The 18,435-nt window shown below is 42.9% G+C and overlaps 1 protein-coding gene across 4 annotated transcripts in view; it reads left to right on the forward strand.

Annotated features, from left to right (window-relative positions):
* The window catches only part of INPP4B (inositol polyphosphate-4-phosphatase type II B), a 357,538-nt gene that overhangs the window by 11,505 nt on the left and 327,598 nt on the right, over nucleotides 1–18,435 (forward strand). For all 4 annotated transcript variants that reach the window (XM_056118944.1, XM_056118943.1, XM_056118942.1 and 1 more), the window contains exons 3-4: nucleotides 11,611–11,729; nucleotides 14,206–14,322. In XM_056118944.1, coding sequence (XP_055974919.1) covers nucleotides 11,611–11,729; nucleotides 14,206–14,322 — 236 coding nt within the window. The remainder of the gene's footprint in view (nucleotides 1–11,610; nucleotides 11,730–14,205; nucleotides 14,323–18,435) is intronic.

Here is an 18,435-nt window from a genome sequence, read left to right on the forward strand (position 1 = left end):
TGTCCCCTAAATCAAGTTTTTAAACATCATTCCATTGTGGGAAAATGATGTTGAGGTAAGAGGAAGATTTGAATCTTATTAGCTGTGGGATGGTGCTAACTGAAAGTCAGGCAACACTCAGGTTAGACTGAGCCTTGGGTATTCTTCTAGAAAGAAGTGGTAGAAAAATAGGTCATACAGAACCCAGATCAAGTTGAGTTCTATGACTAGAGACAGACAGACAGACACACACACACACACGCGCTCAATGATTGCTTACCTTCATAGTATTTGATACCCAGGATTCTTCATAAAGTGACTTCAGTATATCACTGTTGTACAACAATATCAGAAGACACACAGTGTTTTAAGAAAGACTCTTAGAAACAGTCAAAAAGAGCATGACAAAGTTAAAATGGTAGAAACGGGGATTCAGGTTTTCATTTTAGCTTACAGCATTTACTTAGGAGAGGAGGGCAGTCCAAAAACAGCATTAAGAACATTGCCACGGCTGCTAGTCTGAGAGTGTTTGAGTTCTACGTCTACTATGAGTTATTACCTCCGTGACTCCAAGCAACTCACCTTTACTGAGTTGTTTTGGATTGGAGACAGTATAACAATCTTCAGGTAGGACAAGTGACTCCACAAGGTCCTATATTCAGCATGAAAACTGATGCTTTTCTTAAAATCAATTATTTGTCTAACAGTAGAATCTCAAGAGTAATGGGGAGTTCCCATTTTTAAGCTCATCAAAACTTGGCATCTGAAAGTATGATTTATATTGAAATGATAAAATGAGTTTATTATTTTTCCAGAAGTATGTATTTTTCTCAACACCCACATTGCCTAATCAATCTTCAAGTATGGAATAGTTTAATACTTTTAATACACACAAAAATATTTACTATTTGAAGGACATCAATTTATTAGAAACCATTAGCTCTACAAGTAACTACTAAGCTCACTCCATTTATAGGAAAAATAATATTCTTCATATTAAAAATTTACCCTAAGCTCCCCGTGACGTATTCGATATGCCAAACACAGTAACAACAAAATCTCCAATGGAGACGTTACTGGGCCCGCTCAAGCAAATCGATGAACAATGGGAGGGCCGTTTTACCTTTACCTTTACCTATAAAAGTCCCACCCTCTAGGACTTAAATTTTCAGGTGCAATATATGCATCCTATTTTTTCTAAAGCCTTTTGGTTTGGGAAAGCATGCGTCATTTGGTAAAACCCAGGCCACGAGCATTGCATGAGAAATCACCAGATTGAACAACTCCTTTCTAGTTTGGTTGTTCCATTCTGTTCCTTTCTTGTACCTGGCAAGGCAATATTCCAGGCCTTTATTTCCTTTTCTCTTCCTTACATGCCCAAATACCCCTCCTCTTCATTTTATGTCCTCACTTGGAATTCAGGTTTTGAGATTTCTTCCAGCTGTCCACTCTTGGAGAGCCAGTCCCTGCTTCTCCTGCTTAAGTCCTCCACCCTCTACTCTGTCACTGGTATCTCCACCACACACATTGGCCAGTCCTTTGGGTTGAGATGTCGATCTGAGAGCAGATCAGTGCCACTGTGAGCAATGCAGAGGGTCCTGTACTTGTCCCGAACAGAAATTCTGTTGACTCCCTAATTGAACTGATTGTTCTAGAACAATATTGTCATCTTTGTCTCTGGATGGGTCAAAGACTAAAGATACTGCTCTGTTTCTTCTTTTGGACCTTCATGATCCTAGTTCTTTTTTTATAAGTGTTTTCATGATTGAATAAACGTGACATTATAACATGTAAGTTTCAGGTGTGCACCATTAAAAATCGACATCTCTATTCATTAAATTCAATTCTAAAAGTCCAATTCTTCCTGTTGGTAGTACAGATTTTATTCACCAATTCGCAGTCTACCTTTTACTATTCAGAGGCTTGCTTCCATTCCCGGACAACATTTTCCTCCTTTCCTAAGCAGCTCACGTGGTCCTACTGAAAATAGCAGCAGAAATCTTTGAGCACTAGTTTCTGAAGTGGATCATGTGTTGAGAGCAAACACAAACTCAGTCTGTCAGCTACATTACTACATGGGCAGTAGTAACTGACCTGTTGAGGGGTCACTACTTATAGCACGGGTATTAGAACCGGAAGACAAAGGCATAGATAAGCCAGCAGTTCCTTTGCTTGAAGAGAGAGTATGTGCCACCTAGGTATTATTCAGTCAAGCAAGACAAACCAGAATTTGCTAAAGATTGACCAGAGAGAAGCCAGGTGACCTGGGGACCAGCTAGAGAAAGGGAGCCTTCTGGTATTGACAACCATGATTTGAACCAAATTTGTTCTTTTCAGATGCAAATGGACTGTCTGCAGGTACTGTCTTCCCTAAGAGTACCATTGTTCCAGGCAAAGATTTCTTTTCCATTCTTCATCTAGGTTCCTCAATGACACTTCAGTGAAAAAATAAATAAATCCCATACTGAGTGAGTAGTTGACCCTGCTCTCCAAAGGAGTGAATTTCAGCTTCTCAAACTTCTTAGCTTTTTTGAAATAATGCTTTTAAAGGCTATTTCTTAAAAATTTTATAAGAGCACACAGAGAAATCCAACAAAGTATAGTTACACATATTTTCACTGTTCTGTTATTGGGTGGGATAGTAGCATTTTATTTCAGAACAATTTCTCAGCAGTCTGAATCTTGACCTTTTATATCATGGAAATCAGCTTAATTTATAAGTGAATCAGTTATAATAAAGTTTTGGAGAAGTCTAGGCTCAAGTCTCAATGTAGTGAGAATTCTACAGCAATCTTTCACTAACCAAATCTCTTCGATTCCCTCTTGCAAATTATTACCTATCTTCTTCAATAACTCCGTCATCTGCTTTTCCCCTGCGGCGTTTGTCACATCTTTTCCTTAAGTTTTATTTGGATTTTATTATGAAAGTGTTGAGAGTTTTAAAATTCTCGTTACAAAGCTAAACCATGCAGGGGGTAGACACAGATAGAACAGAATGATATTACTGGGGGTGGGGGGAGAAATTCAGAGTGCTGAATCCAGATCTATTGGTAAAAAATGAAGAAATAAGCACTAGTAATTTCCCTAGAGATATGCAATGTGAGGTACAAACTTAACTGACTTCATAGTCAAAAATACAAGTCTGCAAGCACATCAGTTTTCTGTATGTGAACTAACATAGGTCAAAACCCCAAATTTAAACATTTGCCTGGCCCTCGGTGAGATATGTCCTGAGTTATGCTTCCTGTTCTCCACCCCCACTTCCTATGATTGCTTTCTGTGTATGGTTTTAAATAAGAACAACCTTATACTGTGTACAATATTGGCATTGTTTGGTTGTGGTAAGGGAACAAAACCTGACATTATTTTAATTTTCCTAAGGGATTCTTGCATTGGGATAGCTTTCTTTGTGCATGTATATTGCATGGTACAGACACACAGGCAAATGTGTATATGTTTATGTATGAGTGCATTTAGCCCATGTTGCCATTGATTTCTTGAGTTTATGTCTTACCATTTTACTTCAAAAGCTGGAATTGCTGGCCAGAAATCTTCTAAAAACCTAAAATGCATAGCCTTTATTCAAGTTACTTTGTTTACTTAGTCTTCCTGGAAAGTGATAACTTGAGTTTGAATTGGGAGGAGGGGATGGTAGTTTTAACTCTTTAAAGGCAAACTAAAATTTAAAAAATACAAGAAAATAAAGTTAAGGTAATTTTAATTTTTCCCATGTACTCATATACATTTTAAATTCTTTCATCCAACATCACTTATGTTGACCCTTAGGCATGCTTCACATATTTGTCAGGGGAAGTATGCATTAATAAAGATCTCCCACACACTGGAGAAAGGGAAGGCAATGCATCTTTGGTTTATCTCCAGAAAGACTTTTTAAAGAATACGATTGCTTACCTGAAGGAAGAAGTTATGTTGAGCTGAGAGGATCCCTATCCTTGTCTTCCGGAGTCAGACATATGCAAATGACTTCATCCTTCAGTGACTTCATCCTTCAAAGTGATGAGGAAAACATATGTGAGGGAGAAAACTTGAAAGAGCATGAACGCAAAGGAATACCACCAACTGAGGCCAGGGCACTACAGAAAAAAAATGCCATATCAGTTGAAAATCAGCTAACAGGAGCTAGGAGGTCAGAATATGGTGCTAACCCTAATAAATTGGAAACTATACAAACTTGTACAGAGAAAACAGGATAAACGGAAGTCTTCATATCAAAGGCCATTACTCTGCTTGGCATGGCAATTTCACCCCCTACCCCTTACGATGTAGCCTGAAGAAAATATTTAAAAGTGAATAGAATTTGCCCAGATACTTAGGAAATTTTCCTTCTGTGGATGACAGCATTAAGCAGGGACACAGTGAGCCTGTCGGGTTGCACAACTCAATTATCCTGGAACATGGTAGCCTTGGAATGAGGTGACATAGTCTCCAAATTTACTCAGAAGTCTGAGCTATGGAGGACCCCAGGAAATTGGTTTCTCAAAATTTCCGAGAAAAGAGAATAGTGGAGAAAAGAAAAAGCCAGATGAAGCCACTAATAGGAAGGCGTATCATACTGGCAGAGTATTTCGAGAGCAGCACAATTAGGCTTTGGAAGTCCTGGATTAATTTTGAATGTAGGTGCATGTTGACATGTCCTGGATGTACTCACAGGTACAAAATCATCGGTGATGCTGGCTGGCCGAATCCAGTCACTTATTGCCTAGGAAATGGGCCCAGTTGGTGTATCAGTTCATCTGTGGCATCTTGCTTCCCCAGTACAAAGAGCAAGAATCTATGTGACAGTTTTGAGAAACTTGCACCTTAAGACTTTGCAAAGTAAATTAGAAAAACAGCCTTCAGGGCCACCAGTTATAGCAGAGCCTCCAGAGACGCTGGTTCTCTTGGCGTTGGGAAAGGAGGAGCCTGGGAGCCAGATGGTTATTTCCCCAAAGCCTCTTTTCTGTTCAACTGGCCCCTCAATCCTTCGTATCCTGACCTTTTTTTTTTTTTTTGGCCATTGAGGAGGATGGATTTATCTCTTCCCTCTGAAGAATTGGTAGAAGATACAAGAGGTGAACATATATCAGAGGAGCAGTAATGTCTTCCTCAGTTTTAACTGAATTCTAGCAGTAACATTTATTTTTAATGGTAAAGAAGTCGAATCAGAATTCACTGTCTTCTTTTTTAGATGAAATAGATAACAGAGAATCAAGTTTTTCCATGACCCTTTGGGTCTCCTCAGATATTAAGATAATGTTTCCCCGGGGACCATCTTTCTCAGAGTGCTAGCCCCCAGCTAAGCCTCTGAGTAGAGGGGGAGTTCAACATTTATGTACACCACAGGCATGGATACAGTGGAAAGAGAGAATTCTGTTGTGGGCTTCACATTTGAAAAGGACCAAATGAGAGTTGAAATTCGCAAGGCTAAGTGTGCACATCTGGCTTCACAGGTGAGGTGTTCCTGAGAATGATGATTTCTGAAGCTAACAAATAATCCTGTAAAGCTTCTTTTAAAAAGACTTTTTAAAAAAAATTTAGTTGGAAAAAATTTCATTTCATTTCATTTCATCATCCTGTTAATCGTCGATTGCCGCGAGCAGGCCCCAGTAACGTCTCTTTCATCCTAGCCCTGAGATTATATTCACGGCTCTTTAGGAGAATGAGACCCATCAATGTTACTGGTTTTTGGCATATTTGGTAGGCCACGGGGAGTTTGCCAGACTCTGCCCTGTGGGCAGGCTACATTCGATAGCCTGCAAGTTTGTCCAAAGTAGGAATGAGATAATAAGATGTCATAAAGAAAAGTTCTGATAAGATGTTCCAGGATCTGGATTTTATAGTCTCTGAGTCTTGGCCGCTGATGGGATTACACGGCGCCAGGGGGCCAGGTGGTGGGTGTGACCCCCGCCTACTGGAATTTGGAGGATCTGGGTGGAAGATGCTCGACTCCAATTCGAGTAGGCTTGGAGGTCTCGGCCCCGGAACCCGCGTGGCTTTGTCCCTCTGCCAGTACCTTCATGGGTGCGGAGAGTGGTCTCAGCATGGTGGTGGCTGGTCCTGGAGGTCTTCGGCTGCCGGAGCCCCAGTCGGGGCGGGGAGGAAAGCTCGACCCGCTCCCCTCCAAGGGGTCCCAAGTTGGAAAAAAAGGCATAAGAAATTATAACTACATATTTAACAAGACTTATTTCTTGAAAGACAATAAAAATGCACAAAATTAGAACCATCTTAGAGTATTTGAACATTGAATTACTAAAGTCCAACTTCTGTGCCCGTGCAAAAGTATACTCATATTAATTAATGTGTACCACATGTTCCTCCTGTATCCATGTTACTTCATATGATCTTTATTTATTTATTTTTTGCTTTTTGGGTCACACCCGGCAATGTATAGGGGATATTCCTGGCTCTGCACTCAGGAACTACTCCTGGTGGTGCTCAGGAGACCGTATGGGATGCTGGGAATCAAACCCGGGTCGGCTGCGTGTAAGACAAACACCCTACCCGCTGTGCTATCGCTCCAGCCCCAGTTTCCCTTTAATTTTAAAAGAAATGACCTTATCCTCTACATCACAGGTTTCCACTTACTTGGCTTAATACTCCCCTTGGCAGCGGATGGGGGAGGGGGAGGGAGGAATCACGCACTGCTCCCTCTATGTTCAAGCCAAGAACAGAGTGCTCCATTCCAATCCTTCCAGGACAAACTGTTGTCCTGGATCAGGATCCTCCAGTGCTCCCAGGGGGCGCTGTCACTCACTTTGGGAAACAGCTCTCCACAGTGGTGCAGTTACTCCTCCAAGTGCAACGTTCCCAGGGGTCCTTTGAGAACAACACTGTAGGGCTGTGCAAAGTCATGTCCAAGCCCTCCTGCCCTGCTTCCTCTGCTGGTGGCCATTGCTGTGTTCTAAAGGAGAGAGAATAAACTTCATTAGATGCCACATGCACGGAATGGAAAGAGACATGAGATGAGCAAAAGCATGAATAAGGTCCTGGGGCCACGGAAGGAAGCCTCCTTAGGGGAGAAATGCAAATGTACTGCTTTGACAGTGAGCTCACATGCCCCCTGGCACACACAGCCCGACTCTTGTTTATACCTGTGGCAGGTACATGCTGACTTTTGTCACACCATGGCCAGTGCAGGGTTGAGACTGGCGAGGATTTGGCCAGAGTGGCTGATCTGAAAGGGGGCACCTGAACTTAGAGTTGTGTTTTCCGTCAAGTGGATGATTGCTGCAATCTGGGAGAAGGAGCAAAAGACATTTTTGGCTGCCAGCCAGAGTTGGCTCCCACGCTGGAAAGGCTCTCTGGACACAATAGATTTGACATCGTCTGGAGATGATCGCTGAGTGAAACAAAACAGGTCTTTCACAAGGACCTATTTGGGGGCAGACGCAATGTTTACTTCACTCAAAAAGAGCCTCGAGGACCCCCTCCCTTTAGCTGCTAGACTCTCAAATACTGGAACTAGAGGAGCAAACGATGATCTGGACTCTCTGAGCCTCTAGAGGTCAGCAACTTCTGATTCTTTTGTCCAATCTCCTCCGGGTGTATTTTGCAAGGCTCTTACACTAATGGGATTTTAAGCTTCGGACCAATCCTAAAATCAAGCCAGAGTGCGCTTTCATGTCTTGAGCAATGAATTTGAATAAAGGGCCCTTTCTGACATGGTATAGACTTGCCAGTTTGCTGAGAACCCTGCTTTCCCCCTAAGCTTTGTTTATTTTTGTCATTGCACTTCTACTGAGGACTTCTTTGGTGTGGAGTAAGAGTTGACTGCCTCCTGTAGAGATCTAGCAGGAGCTCCTGCAGGCACCTCACTCAACACCACCACTGGTAAATGAAAGTGCATCCTGCCTTGCATCGCTGTTTACTGTGGCACAGTTAACAGGAAATAATGAGTAATCATCGCTCCTTCATTCTTTTCTGAATAAAAGTTGAAACTTAGATATTTTAAAAATAATTCTACATCTTTAGTCTTCCCCTTCTACAAAATTGAAGTCCATTTGGTGGGCATATGGACATCCCAAATCCCAGTATATCTACGTCTTATGCACTCAAACTCTTCTGGATTATAGGAATCCTTTTAAGTTGCTCAATTCCAAACAAAACCTGTAGCATGCAGAAATACAAGTATAAATCCAGTAATGAAAGTGAGTGCTGAAAAACACTTGTGGTTCTATTGAGTCAAGAATTCTTCAACCATGCAATGCAGGAACAAACCCTCCCCATCTCCCCGCAAAGCATTGCATTCCACTCTGTCTTAGGAGATGAGGAAGGCATCCTTCAGGCCATTCGTGTTTGGGTAATTATGTGGTGGTAGCTATGTTGAAAGTTCGCCAGAACAGATTTTAAGTGCCTGAAAACAAATGCTGCTTCTTCAGATTATCAAAATTTTCCTATGCAGGTTAGGCTTTCAGGTGATCAGATGAGTAATCGGTCCATGAAGTAATCCAATCACTCATCATTTATCACTCCTTCTGTGGGACAGTTTCAGTATGTATAGATCGGTGGTGTGTATGGTTTCGCTTTATGAAATGCTGTGACTCATCTACTAGTTTGGCATTTACAGAGAAATATTGGGTCTGATAACTTTGAAGGAGTCCTCGGAATGTGGCTAACTCAAGAAGCACCATTTTACAAAACAATAATCAATCAATCAATAAGGCCCTCCCGTTGATCGTCGATTTGCTCGAGCGGGCCCAGTAACGTCTCCATTGGAGACTTTGTTGTTACTGTGTCTGGCATATCGAATACTCTCGGTAGCTTGCCGGGCTCTCCGAGAGGGGCGGAGGAATCGAACTCGGGTCGGCCATGTTGGCCGCTTGTAAGGCGAACGCCCTACCCGCTGTGCTATCAAAACAATAAAGCAGCAAGTATTAGAAGCTGTTCATCTTGAGACAGACAGTGATGCTAGTTGAGTTTTATTTTTTGCATAGCAAAGTTCATTCATTTAAAGGTCCTCCCATCTTCCTTGCCTCAAACCTGAGCAACAGACAGAAGAGGGAATTGAGGATGTAAGAGTTTGTGACTCAGTTGCCCTAACCGGAGGAGAGGAAAACTGGGAATATGGCTCAGAAATTCTGATTGGTTTGGGGGGTTTTCCAGACACTAAATACTTTGAATTGTTAGGGAGAAAAGAAATATGTATGGTCCAATATACAACTTAGTTTTTATGCCTATTTTTTATACATACAGAGAAAATTTAAAGCAACCCAAAGTGCTACTGTTTTTTATTTTCACTTCATTGATATTGAGCTTTCTACAAATTGGGTTGGATGCACATTTCAATTTAGTGAAGATTTTCTGTTTGCATAGCGGTGAGTCTAGGAGTTTCTATGACAAAATAGCTCATTTCTGGGAACTCACCACAGCCCACATTCAAGCCTGATAAGAAATCAGAGGAAAGACTTGTTGTGAACTAAGATATCTGCACGCAGAGAGAGCCATGAGTCCACGAGGCAGAAGGTAGCCAAGATGCCCCACGTCCAGGACAAAGTAATCTCATCTTTAAAAGCCAGGTTTTAAAAGTCAATGGGGAGAGACCTGCCCACCATGAGCAGAGAACCGAGAGACCCAGGATAAAATTGAAAATGTTCACACACCAAGAATATGATCAAATCAACCACTAAATTAGAGCAGCAAGTCGAAGTGTAGCTTTTTCCCCCCCCTCTTCCTTCCGGTGATAAGTTGACATTTAAAAAAAAAAAACACAACACAAAAAAACCCAAAAACCCCAAACCAAAACTAACCGAACAAAAAACCTCATGTCAGTGTTTTTCTAAATGGCGCATCTTGGGCTGGACAGTAATCGTGACAGTGGATCTTCCAATGGTGCTCTTGTGCACTAGAACAGTTTATACTCACAGAAAGAAAGGGAGCTGACAGGGTCCGATGCCAAGGAGCTCAGAGGATCCTGGGGGCGGCACTTCCTGTCTCTAAACCTCTCCTTGACATGCACAACCAACAAAGTGATTCCAGGCAGATTTAAGAGATGTTAGCAAGATGCCCCCCGAAATCGTGAGCGCTCAATATATAAAATATTTACTTTTTGCTCTTCACTTTTCTCGTTCTGCTTTCCTGGGCACCCCATGCCTTGTGCACTCAAGGCCTGTGGTGTTCAAATCAGGATAAATGTATTCCATACAGGACTGGAAGGATCTCTAGGTCTGGCCCCCAGAAGCTAAGAACTTCAATGATTTGCCTAGCATAGCTCTGTGAGAAGAACGGGATGAAAACCCAGCCTGTTTCAGTCCAGGGCTCCTGACTTTTTTCCCCTCCCATTCTGCTTCTCCAAATGAGATGATTTGTGAGTCATTGGAAGGTGGATTGAGAAAGTCCTTTGCTTTTCGTGCTTCAGGTGGAAGTTATGGTTTCTGTCAGGGTGACTTTAAGCTGAGAGAGAACAGCTGCAGCCTGTCTCTCAGTTCCTGCAGCACAGCTGACCAGGGGCCAGGCTAGAGATGACCAGAAACAGCCTTAAACTTGGTCTTCTCAAACCTCTTTTCGCCTGAGAAATTTTTACATGCCCCAGAGTAAACAGGTATATCAAAATAAGCACACAGATGAAACGCTTTCTGATAATAAATGGCAAAGAAATTGATTTCAAAACTCATGTTTAGCAAGTTTTGGGGCTTGAGAACCCCCCAGGTTAAGGAACTGGGGTCTGGAATCCAGCAAACGCTCATCAGGAAATCCAGGGCTCAGCCTGACCTGAACTCAGTTTTCATAAGGACCCTTGGAGATGATTCACTCTGGAAGTTCCAAATGCAGGTGATAAAATTATTAGAGAAAACCAGGGTGGGGGAGAGAAGAGAATTGACTGAGCAAAAGTCACATTTGCTGAAAGGGAGTACTTTTGAGGGAGTTTCTTCCCAGGCAGGAGGGGAATAATATGTAGGAGGAGAAAATACTCCAGCAAATATGGTATGATGATGAGCGCCCTGTAATGTGAGCCCTGTGTCTCAAGGGGAAGTTCTTAACATTTGTGGCCCCGGGTCAAGTATTAACCTATCCTAGTCCCACATTTCTCTCCCGGGCTGGGCTGGAATCCCAGACAGGTCATTTTTAACCCCTCAGCTGCCGCCTCCCTTTGTGTGCTGCAGTGACCTAAAGTTTATGCCGACTCCTTGCAGTTTCCGCCCTTGCTTGCATGAGCCCAAGTCTGGCACACGGAGAGGCAAGAACCAAGCAGTGCCTTGCTAGCTGCAGCCAGCCAGTGCCCAGAAGGGACGGAGTCGGGTTTCCCAAGAAAGAGCCTGTCAGGACTGCCCTGTCCTGGATCGTGAATGAGAGCCCAGCCTAAGTGACTGCAGCCGGTCAAGCCCCGGGCAGGCGCCGAGAGAGGGAGGCGGCGTGTGGAGTCGCACGTTGGGGGCTGAGATCCCCGGGCGTGGGGACTCGCATCAGCTGCACATGTGGTCAGTGGAAATGAACTCTGAATGCAGCTCGGCAGCACGTGACTTCCTATTTCTGTAAGGTACTTCCAAGGGACTTCCTCTGTACGATCCGCAGTCCCGGGAGATTTCCTCCAGCGCCTCCTAAGTTGACTTGCAAGCCCCGGACAAGTTTTGCCTGCGATCCGGTGCGTCAGTGGCTTTTCTTTTCTCTCTTTTCTCTTTCCTTTGCCCTCGCCAGCCTGCAAGGATCTGGTGGCTCCCGGCCGGGATCGCAAGCTGAATACCCTAGTGCAGATCTCGGTGATCCACCCCGCCGAGCAGGGGCTCAGCAGATACTCCAGCACGGAAATTGTAGAGGTGAGCCTGCTGGGAGCCTGCGCGCTCTCCCCCACCCTCCCTCCCTCCCTCCTTCCCTCCTTCCCTCTCTGTGAGTGTGTCTCTCTGTCTCTCCCTCTCTCTGTCTCTCTCCCCTGTCTCCTCTCTCTGTCTTTCCCTCTCTCACTGTGTCCCTCCCTCCGTCCCTCCCTCTCTCCCTCCCTCTCTCTGTCTTTTTCCCTCTCTCTTGGCCTCTCTCTTTCCCTCTCTCCTCTCTCTCCTCTCTGTCTCTCCCTCCCTCTCACTCTCTCTTTCCCTCTCTCTCCCCCTCTTTAACTTCCCTCTCTCTGTGTCTTAGTCTCTCTCTCTCTCTCTTTCTCTCTTTCTCTTTCTCTCTCTCTCATTCCCCCTCTCTTCCTCCTTCCTTCTCTCTCTGTGTTTGTCTCTATGTGTGTCTTTCTCCTCTCTTGGTTTCTCTCTCTCTCTCTCTCTCTCTCTCTCTCTCTCTCTCTCTCTGTCACTCTCAGTAAGAATAACTGAACTCAGCCAATGACCAGCAGCTGTGCTGGAGTCCAGTCTGCTGGCGTTAAGACCAGCCCACCTGAGACTATTTAACCTGCTTTGCTGGTTTTCTGGAATAACCAATGGGAGAAGCCGAAAATGGCTTTTTCCATCAAATGATCTTATTTTTTTTCTAGAGTAAATGCAAAGAAATTTTCCCGCTTGGAATCCCCAAATAGGGCAGTGACTAGAGGGAAAAACAAACTTCTAAATTAAGTGGACTCAATATTCATTTGGCAGGGTCAGGGGAAACATTTATAAGGTCCCAGAGAAGTTTCAAACCCTCCCCCCCCCCTTCCCCAACCTCCCATCCCCATCCCGCTGCCTTGGTCTTAAGCCTTGCTGGTGGAAACTTTGTCTTTTCTGCTGTTTGTGTATGTCTTTTTAAGGCAGGAAGTTGTTTTTTTTTTTTCAGAGGTAGGTGATTAATTTGAGGGTGGCCATATTTCCAGGCAAAAGGTGTCAATATTACTCATCTGATGAGAGATTTCCTTTTCACATTTATTGTTACTAATCTAACATTCAAAATGTGTCAGGAGGAAACTTGTTATTGCGTTGGATCAATTCAGAAGAGGAAGTGTTTCCCTTTTGATGATTTTGTTCTGATCCTATATATATATATATATTTCACTCACTCAGTGGATGGGAGATATTTATTTGAACACGTGGGTCAAAAAGAATATGGCACTGTAAACCCCTTAAGCTTTGCTTGCTTTACTTCCACGTGTGAGCCATGTGTGTTCCGAGTGAAGTTCCTCTGTGTGGATTCACTCCCAGACTCAGCTCACTCAGCACTAACGGCATCTGGATGCAGTTGATGGAGTGATTCAGAGTGAACTCGACTCATTTCTCTAATGGGATTGACCCAGATCCTGCACATGAATCTCCCCTTTGGAAACTTAGGGCTCTAGTGTTGCCACACTTGGTGCTTTGGGCCAGCGTTGAGTCCATGAAGACCTTCGATCTTATTCATAGAAAGAGCTGTTGAGTCAATTGTACAAGTGTTCATTGAAATGAAGTGCATTCAAACATTAGTCCAACTTAATTCGTTTTTAACAGTCATCAAAAAACTTAGAAAGAAATGACTTCTTTGGACACATTTCAAAAGTTTCTATCTGGACGACACAATTTTTTGGGCCTGTTATAATCGCTGCCTGTTCCAAAATGTCTAATGCACCGCTAAACAAAAAGTTGTATTATTGGTTGAATAAAAGGAAAAAAGAAGGAGTGAATGACTAAGGCTTTCAGAAGGGCTCACAGATAACTGACTTGCAGATCCCTGGCAAACATCCCTGTGATAATTGGCAATATTGATATTAAGTACAGATGAAACTTACTGCTGGATGTCAGCTCCTCCAAATGGGCACTGCCTCTGGAGCTAATAATTTTGAGGTCCCCAAACCATATTTACACTTCCTTTCCTCAATTTTCAAATCCGTCTGAGAAAATACACACACACACAGAGCTACATGCTTAAAAACAAACACACATGATTAGAACATGGTTTTCAATGGAGGCATTATAGAAAGGAAATCACTGGACAGCATAATGTTTCTAAATTTTTTTTAATGAGAAAATAGCTTCATTTGCATTCAGTTAGTCACCATCTCAGATTATTTGCGCAGATTATAGGTTCTGTTCATTAAATGTTTTCTAAATGGATTGTCAGTGGACCCTGAAGAGTGGTGTGTTTCTTAGGGAAAAAAAAATCTGTCTTAAGATTTTTAGCAGCTCTGTCAGTGCTGCTGGGTCATTTTCTGTCACAGTTATCTTGATCCTTTGGGCCCTGAGCCAGGGCCTTGCCCACAAGCATCCTTTGACAATTCAGATTGCTCTTCTAACATAAGCGTTTCCTAGAAAAACAAAGACCCAGATACATGCTCTGTCTGCTCGCGTGCCCCGGCCCGACTTCAGTTACCGCTGACTGAATTAAGGTTGTCTGCTGGTGCCGTTGCAGGGAACAAGGGACCCACTGTTCTTGACTGGTGTCACATTCCCGTCTGAGTATCCCATCTATGAAGAGACCAAGATAAAGCTGACAGTGTATGATGTCAAGGATAAGTCTCATGACACTGTAAGTACTTGTACTTCTTTCTGTCTTTGGGAACAGGGGTTCTGCCTTTCCAGATTAATTGATAAAATTGGGAGTTTTCAAAGAGGCTGTTTGTCCTATCTACGTGCTTGCCTTCTGTTTATGGTTTGCTGTTTCTATCTTTCTTTCTTTTAAGTTCATTTGATTTAATGCCATATTGGCAATTTGGTTAAGGGGAAGGCTTTCAGAGCGGATTTTTCTCTTTCTGGGGAATACTGGCTTAATCTTTTGGTTTATTTAGTTGTTATTTGAAAGCACTGCTGAAGGAATAAAATTGTGGGCAGGAAACAAGTGGAAAAGATGAATGTTTCCAAACTCTCTAGATATGGTAATTATTTCCAGACAGGGGCTGATAAGGTATGGTCCTTTCAGTATTCTTTTCAAACTGTATGGAGAGAAACTCCCTCTATTCTTCCTGAAGTTGTTCCTGGCACCAAAGCAGAACGAGGAGGAATCTGGAAGCGCTGGGGAGAAGCTTAATTGGCTTCTTTACAGGAAGGTCACACAAAGTCCCAAATGGCTTTTCTGCCCTCAATTCTCCAGTCTTCCTACCTGCTCTGAATATTCCTCCCCTTGAATCCGACCTGCTTACACAGTTAACTGCACAGGCCCCGTCTCTAGAGGTCATTTTTAAAATTCCCAGACAGGAGAGAATGCTTCTGGGGAGGCACTGGGGAAGGGGTTATTTAAAGAAACCCTCTCTTTGAAATCTCTCCAAGTAGCCTGCGGTTTTGTCTGTTTCCAAGGTAGGGCCGCTGTGGGCTGTGGTAGTCCTAATGGTTAGTGGGGAAGCAAAGACCAAGAAACCCTTGGAAGACCGGCGGAGTGATGAGGAGCTTCTGGATAGTTTCAAGTGAAGGGCAGCCTCTACTCCAGGAGAATTTCAAGGTCATTTATCTAGGGGAAATGCTGTTTTCAACTCTGTCTTCCCTTGGACATTGTTCCTGATGTTCCCTCTTTTTCATTCCTTTTCTTCTTTATGTTATTTATTTATTTATTTATTTATATCTTTGCTTTTGGGGGCACACCCAGCGATGCACAGGTGTTACTCCTGGCTCTGCACTCAGGTGGTGGTGCTCAGGGGACCATATGGGATACTGGGAATCGAACTGGGGTTGGCCACGTGCAAGGCAAACGCCCTCTGCGCTGTGCTATTGTTCCAGCCCCTCTTTATGTTTTTTAATTTTTTTTTGAGGCTCTGTGATTCACAGCACTGCAGTGTCTCCTCGTAGTAAGGCAACATGCATACAACAAAGTTCTGGTACCAAAAGTTCTACCAGAGTGTCCCCTACAATCCACCACCTCCCTGTCCTGCTGTCTTCCCCATGAAGGGGTGATCTCAGTTTCTGTTGCCTTTGGCCTTTTGTTGTTCCTTGACTCTGTTTCTGTGTATCCCGCCCATGTGCGATATCATTCTGTATTTGTGTCTTTCTCCTCCCTACTACCTTTCTGAGCAAGGTGGTCTTCAGGTTCATCCAAGTCAAGGCCAACTGCCCAATTTTATCTTTTCTTCGAAGCAAGTGGTATTCCATTGTGTGCACGAACCATCATTCCTTCAACTAGTTGTCTCTACTTAAACGGTTGGGTTGTTTGCAGATTTGGGCTGTTGTGAATAGTGTTGCAGTGAGATGCGGGAGTCTTTTAAGAATATAGTTTTCAGACCATTGGGGTAATTGCCCAGAAGTGGGATTTTTTTTCTGTCACGTAGAAGTTGAATTCGTAGTTTATGGAGAATTGTCCATATTGGTTTCCAAAGAGGTTGAACTAGTCAACATTCCCATCAACAGTGGATGAGGGTTCCACTTCCTTCTTGCTTTTTTGTATGTGTGGCAATCTCACTGGTGTGATGCGATACCCCATTAAATGTTTTTTTTTTATTTAGATACTGCTTGAGGAAATATTTGGCCATATAGTCTCTCCATTTTTTTTTGTTCAGGTTGTCTGCTTTCTGTTGCTAAGTTTTTCAAGTGCTTTTTATACCATGTCTATTAAAACTTTGTCGGGTGAGTGGTAGGCAGCTATCCCCCCCTCTCCAGGAGATGTCTTTTTATTCTGATTGTTATTTATTTCTCTTTTCCATTCTTTCCCACAAAATGCATGAAAGATGCCCAGAGTATTAGAGAAATATGTTCTCTATTGAAAAGATTTCTACTCCTCTAACTCCAGAGAAATCCATTTCTTAAAAGCTGTGCAAAGATATGCCCAGTATATGCATATGCTGTAAATCCACGTATGCTGAATTAAAAACTCAGGGTATAGATGGGGCCGGAAGCAGTGCTGGCCCCTGGCTCAGTTATCCATAAGCCGGGAGCCCCGTTTCTTCCAACTAGCTCTGTCTTACTACTATTTTCATTGTCATTCTTTCCTCATTCAGAATATTTGCCTCCTGGGTGGCTGTAAGGATTAAATAAGGGAAAGAAACTGCTACAGATTAATTAGTGAGAATAAGCCACTGCTATTCTTGATCTAGGTATTGTCTTGGCAACCTCCTGGTGCTCCACCATCAATATAAAAGGCAAATAAGGGTATAGAGCGCAAATCTTTCTTCCATATTTAACAACAGTCATTTCCTTAAAATAACTCAGGATGAGCTCTTGGGGATGGATGCGAACAATTTAAATCAATCTAAGTTGTTCCATATCAATTATTTCTGTATGTTTTTGAAGAAGTTGGAAAGAAGATTATTTTAGGAAACCAAAAAGATGAAGTTGAAGCAGGAAACCGGTACATATTTGCTGGGAAGGTTAGGATCCGGTTTGATCGAGTTCCCAAGCCCCCTTTTGTGCCTTTTCTTTTCCTTCTACTAGAGAAGAGAGAGAAATAAAAAGAAGGGGGGCGGTAAGCCATCAAACTGGGGGGGAAAAAAGGAGAAATGGTTCTAGCAGGAGGGAGAAGGGAATGAACAGCAGACCAAGACGTAATAAGCAAAGAAATGACCAGAATGAGAAGGAAAAATAAGGTGGTGCTGTGGGATTTTCTGTTCTTTGAAGCACAGGATCAAATGCCAGACTTCCAGTTGTTCCACAGCAGAGACAAGGACAGAGAACGAATAGAGGGACAAAATCAGCCGAGATCTACTAAAGAAATGAAAATATGGGGCGTAAACTGGATTTGTGACAGCCATAGAAATAGCAAGAAGAGGGACCTGGAGATTAGTACAGTGGATAAGTCGCTCGCTTGCCTTGCATGTGGCATACCTGGGTTTGATCCCTAGTACTACATATGGTCCCCCGAACCTGCCAGGAGTGATCTCTGAGTGCAGAGCCAGGAGTACTCCCTGAGCACTGCCAGGTGTAGCTGCCCACCCCTCCCCCACCCCGCGCCCCTGGTGCAAAAAAGAAAAAGGAAGAAGAAAAAAAAGTGTCAAATAGAGCCTCTTTCACCGCCTTCCTGAAGTGTCCATGTATGTTGATACTCTGGGGAAAATAATTAGTTTGCTTATTAATTATGCTCTTTGTAAGCATCTCTTCCACAAAAATAATTATTTCGGGTGTTTTAAAGGCTCTCTTCCTTGATCAGAGGTGTTAGCAGATAAGAGTAGTAGATAAATTGGAATCCTGCTGGGCAATCAGACTTGTGAGATTTGAACATGCTTAAGATATAGGACGACCAGAGTTCCTTGATACAAAGTACCGTTAATTAAAGCATAACTTTTTTCTTAAAGTAATTCAAGATGAGCTCAGGGGATGGAAGTGTACATAGAAATACAGCTCATTGGTCCGCGAACAGTCCCCGTGGACACGAGGTCTTTACCTTGGCACCTTTTCCATCATTTCTTAAATGTTACTTTGGGCTTGGAGAGGAGAAGAGGGGTTAACCTGTGGTTTTAAAATGTAGCTTATAATTATGAGCACTTAACAACCTAAATATTTTGAGACCATGATACTTTTTTAAGGCTCTAGCAATGAGAGGATGACTATTTTGGAAAATTGAATTGAACATGAAGTACATGAACGTGTACTTTAAAAAGTAAATTTGAATATTTAAGTCTAGCAAGCTGTTGATGAGATCAGCCTAACCCGGGTCAAGATGACCTTTTGTACTGGTTGAATACTAATTGGTTGAGTGAGATGACTAAGCCACATCACTTACCCT

This window comes from Sorex fumeus, unplaced genomic scaffold, assembly GCF_029834395.1.
Source record: "Sorex fumeus unplaced genomic scaffold, SorFum_2.1 ptg000039l, whole genome shotgun sequence".
NCBI classification, from domain to species: Eukaryota; Metazoa; Chordata; class Mammalia; order Eulipotyphla; family Soricidae; genus Sorex; species Sorex fumeus.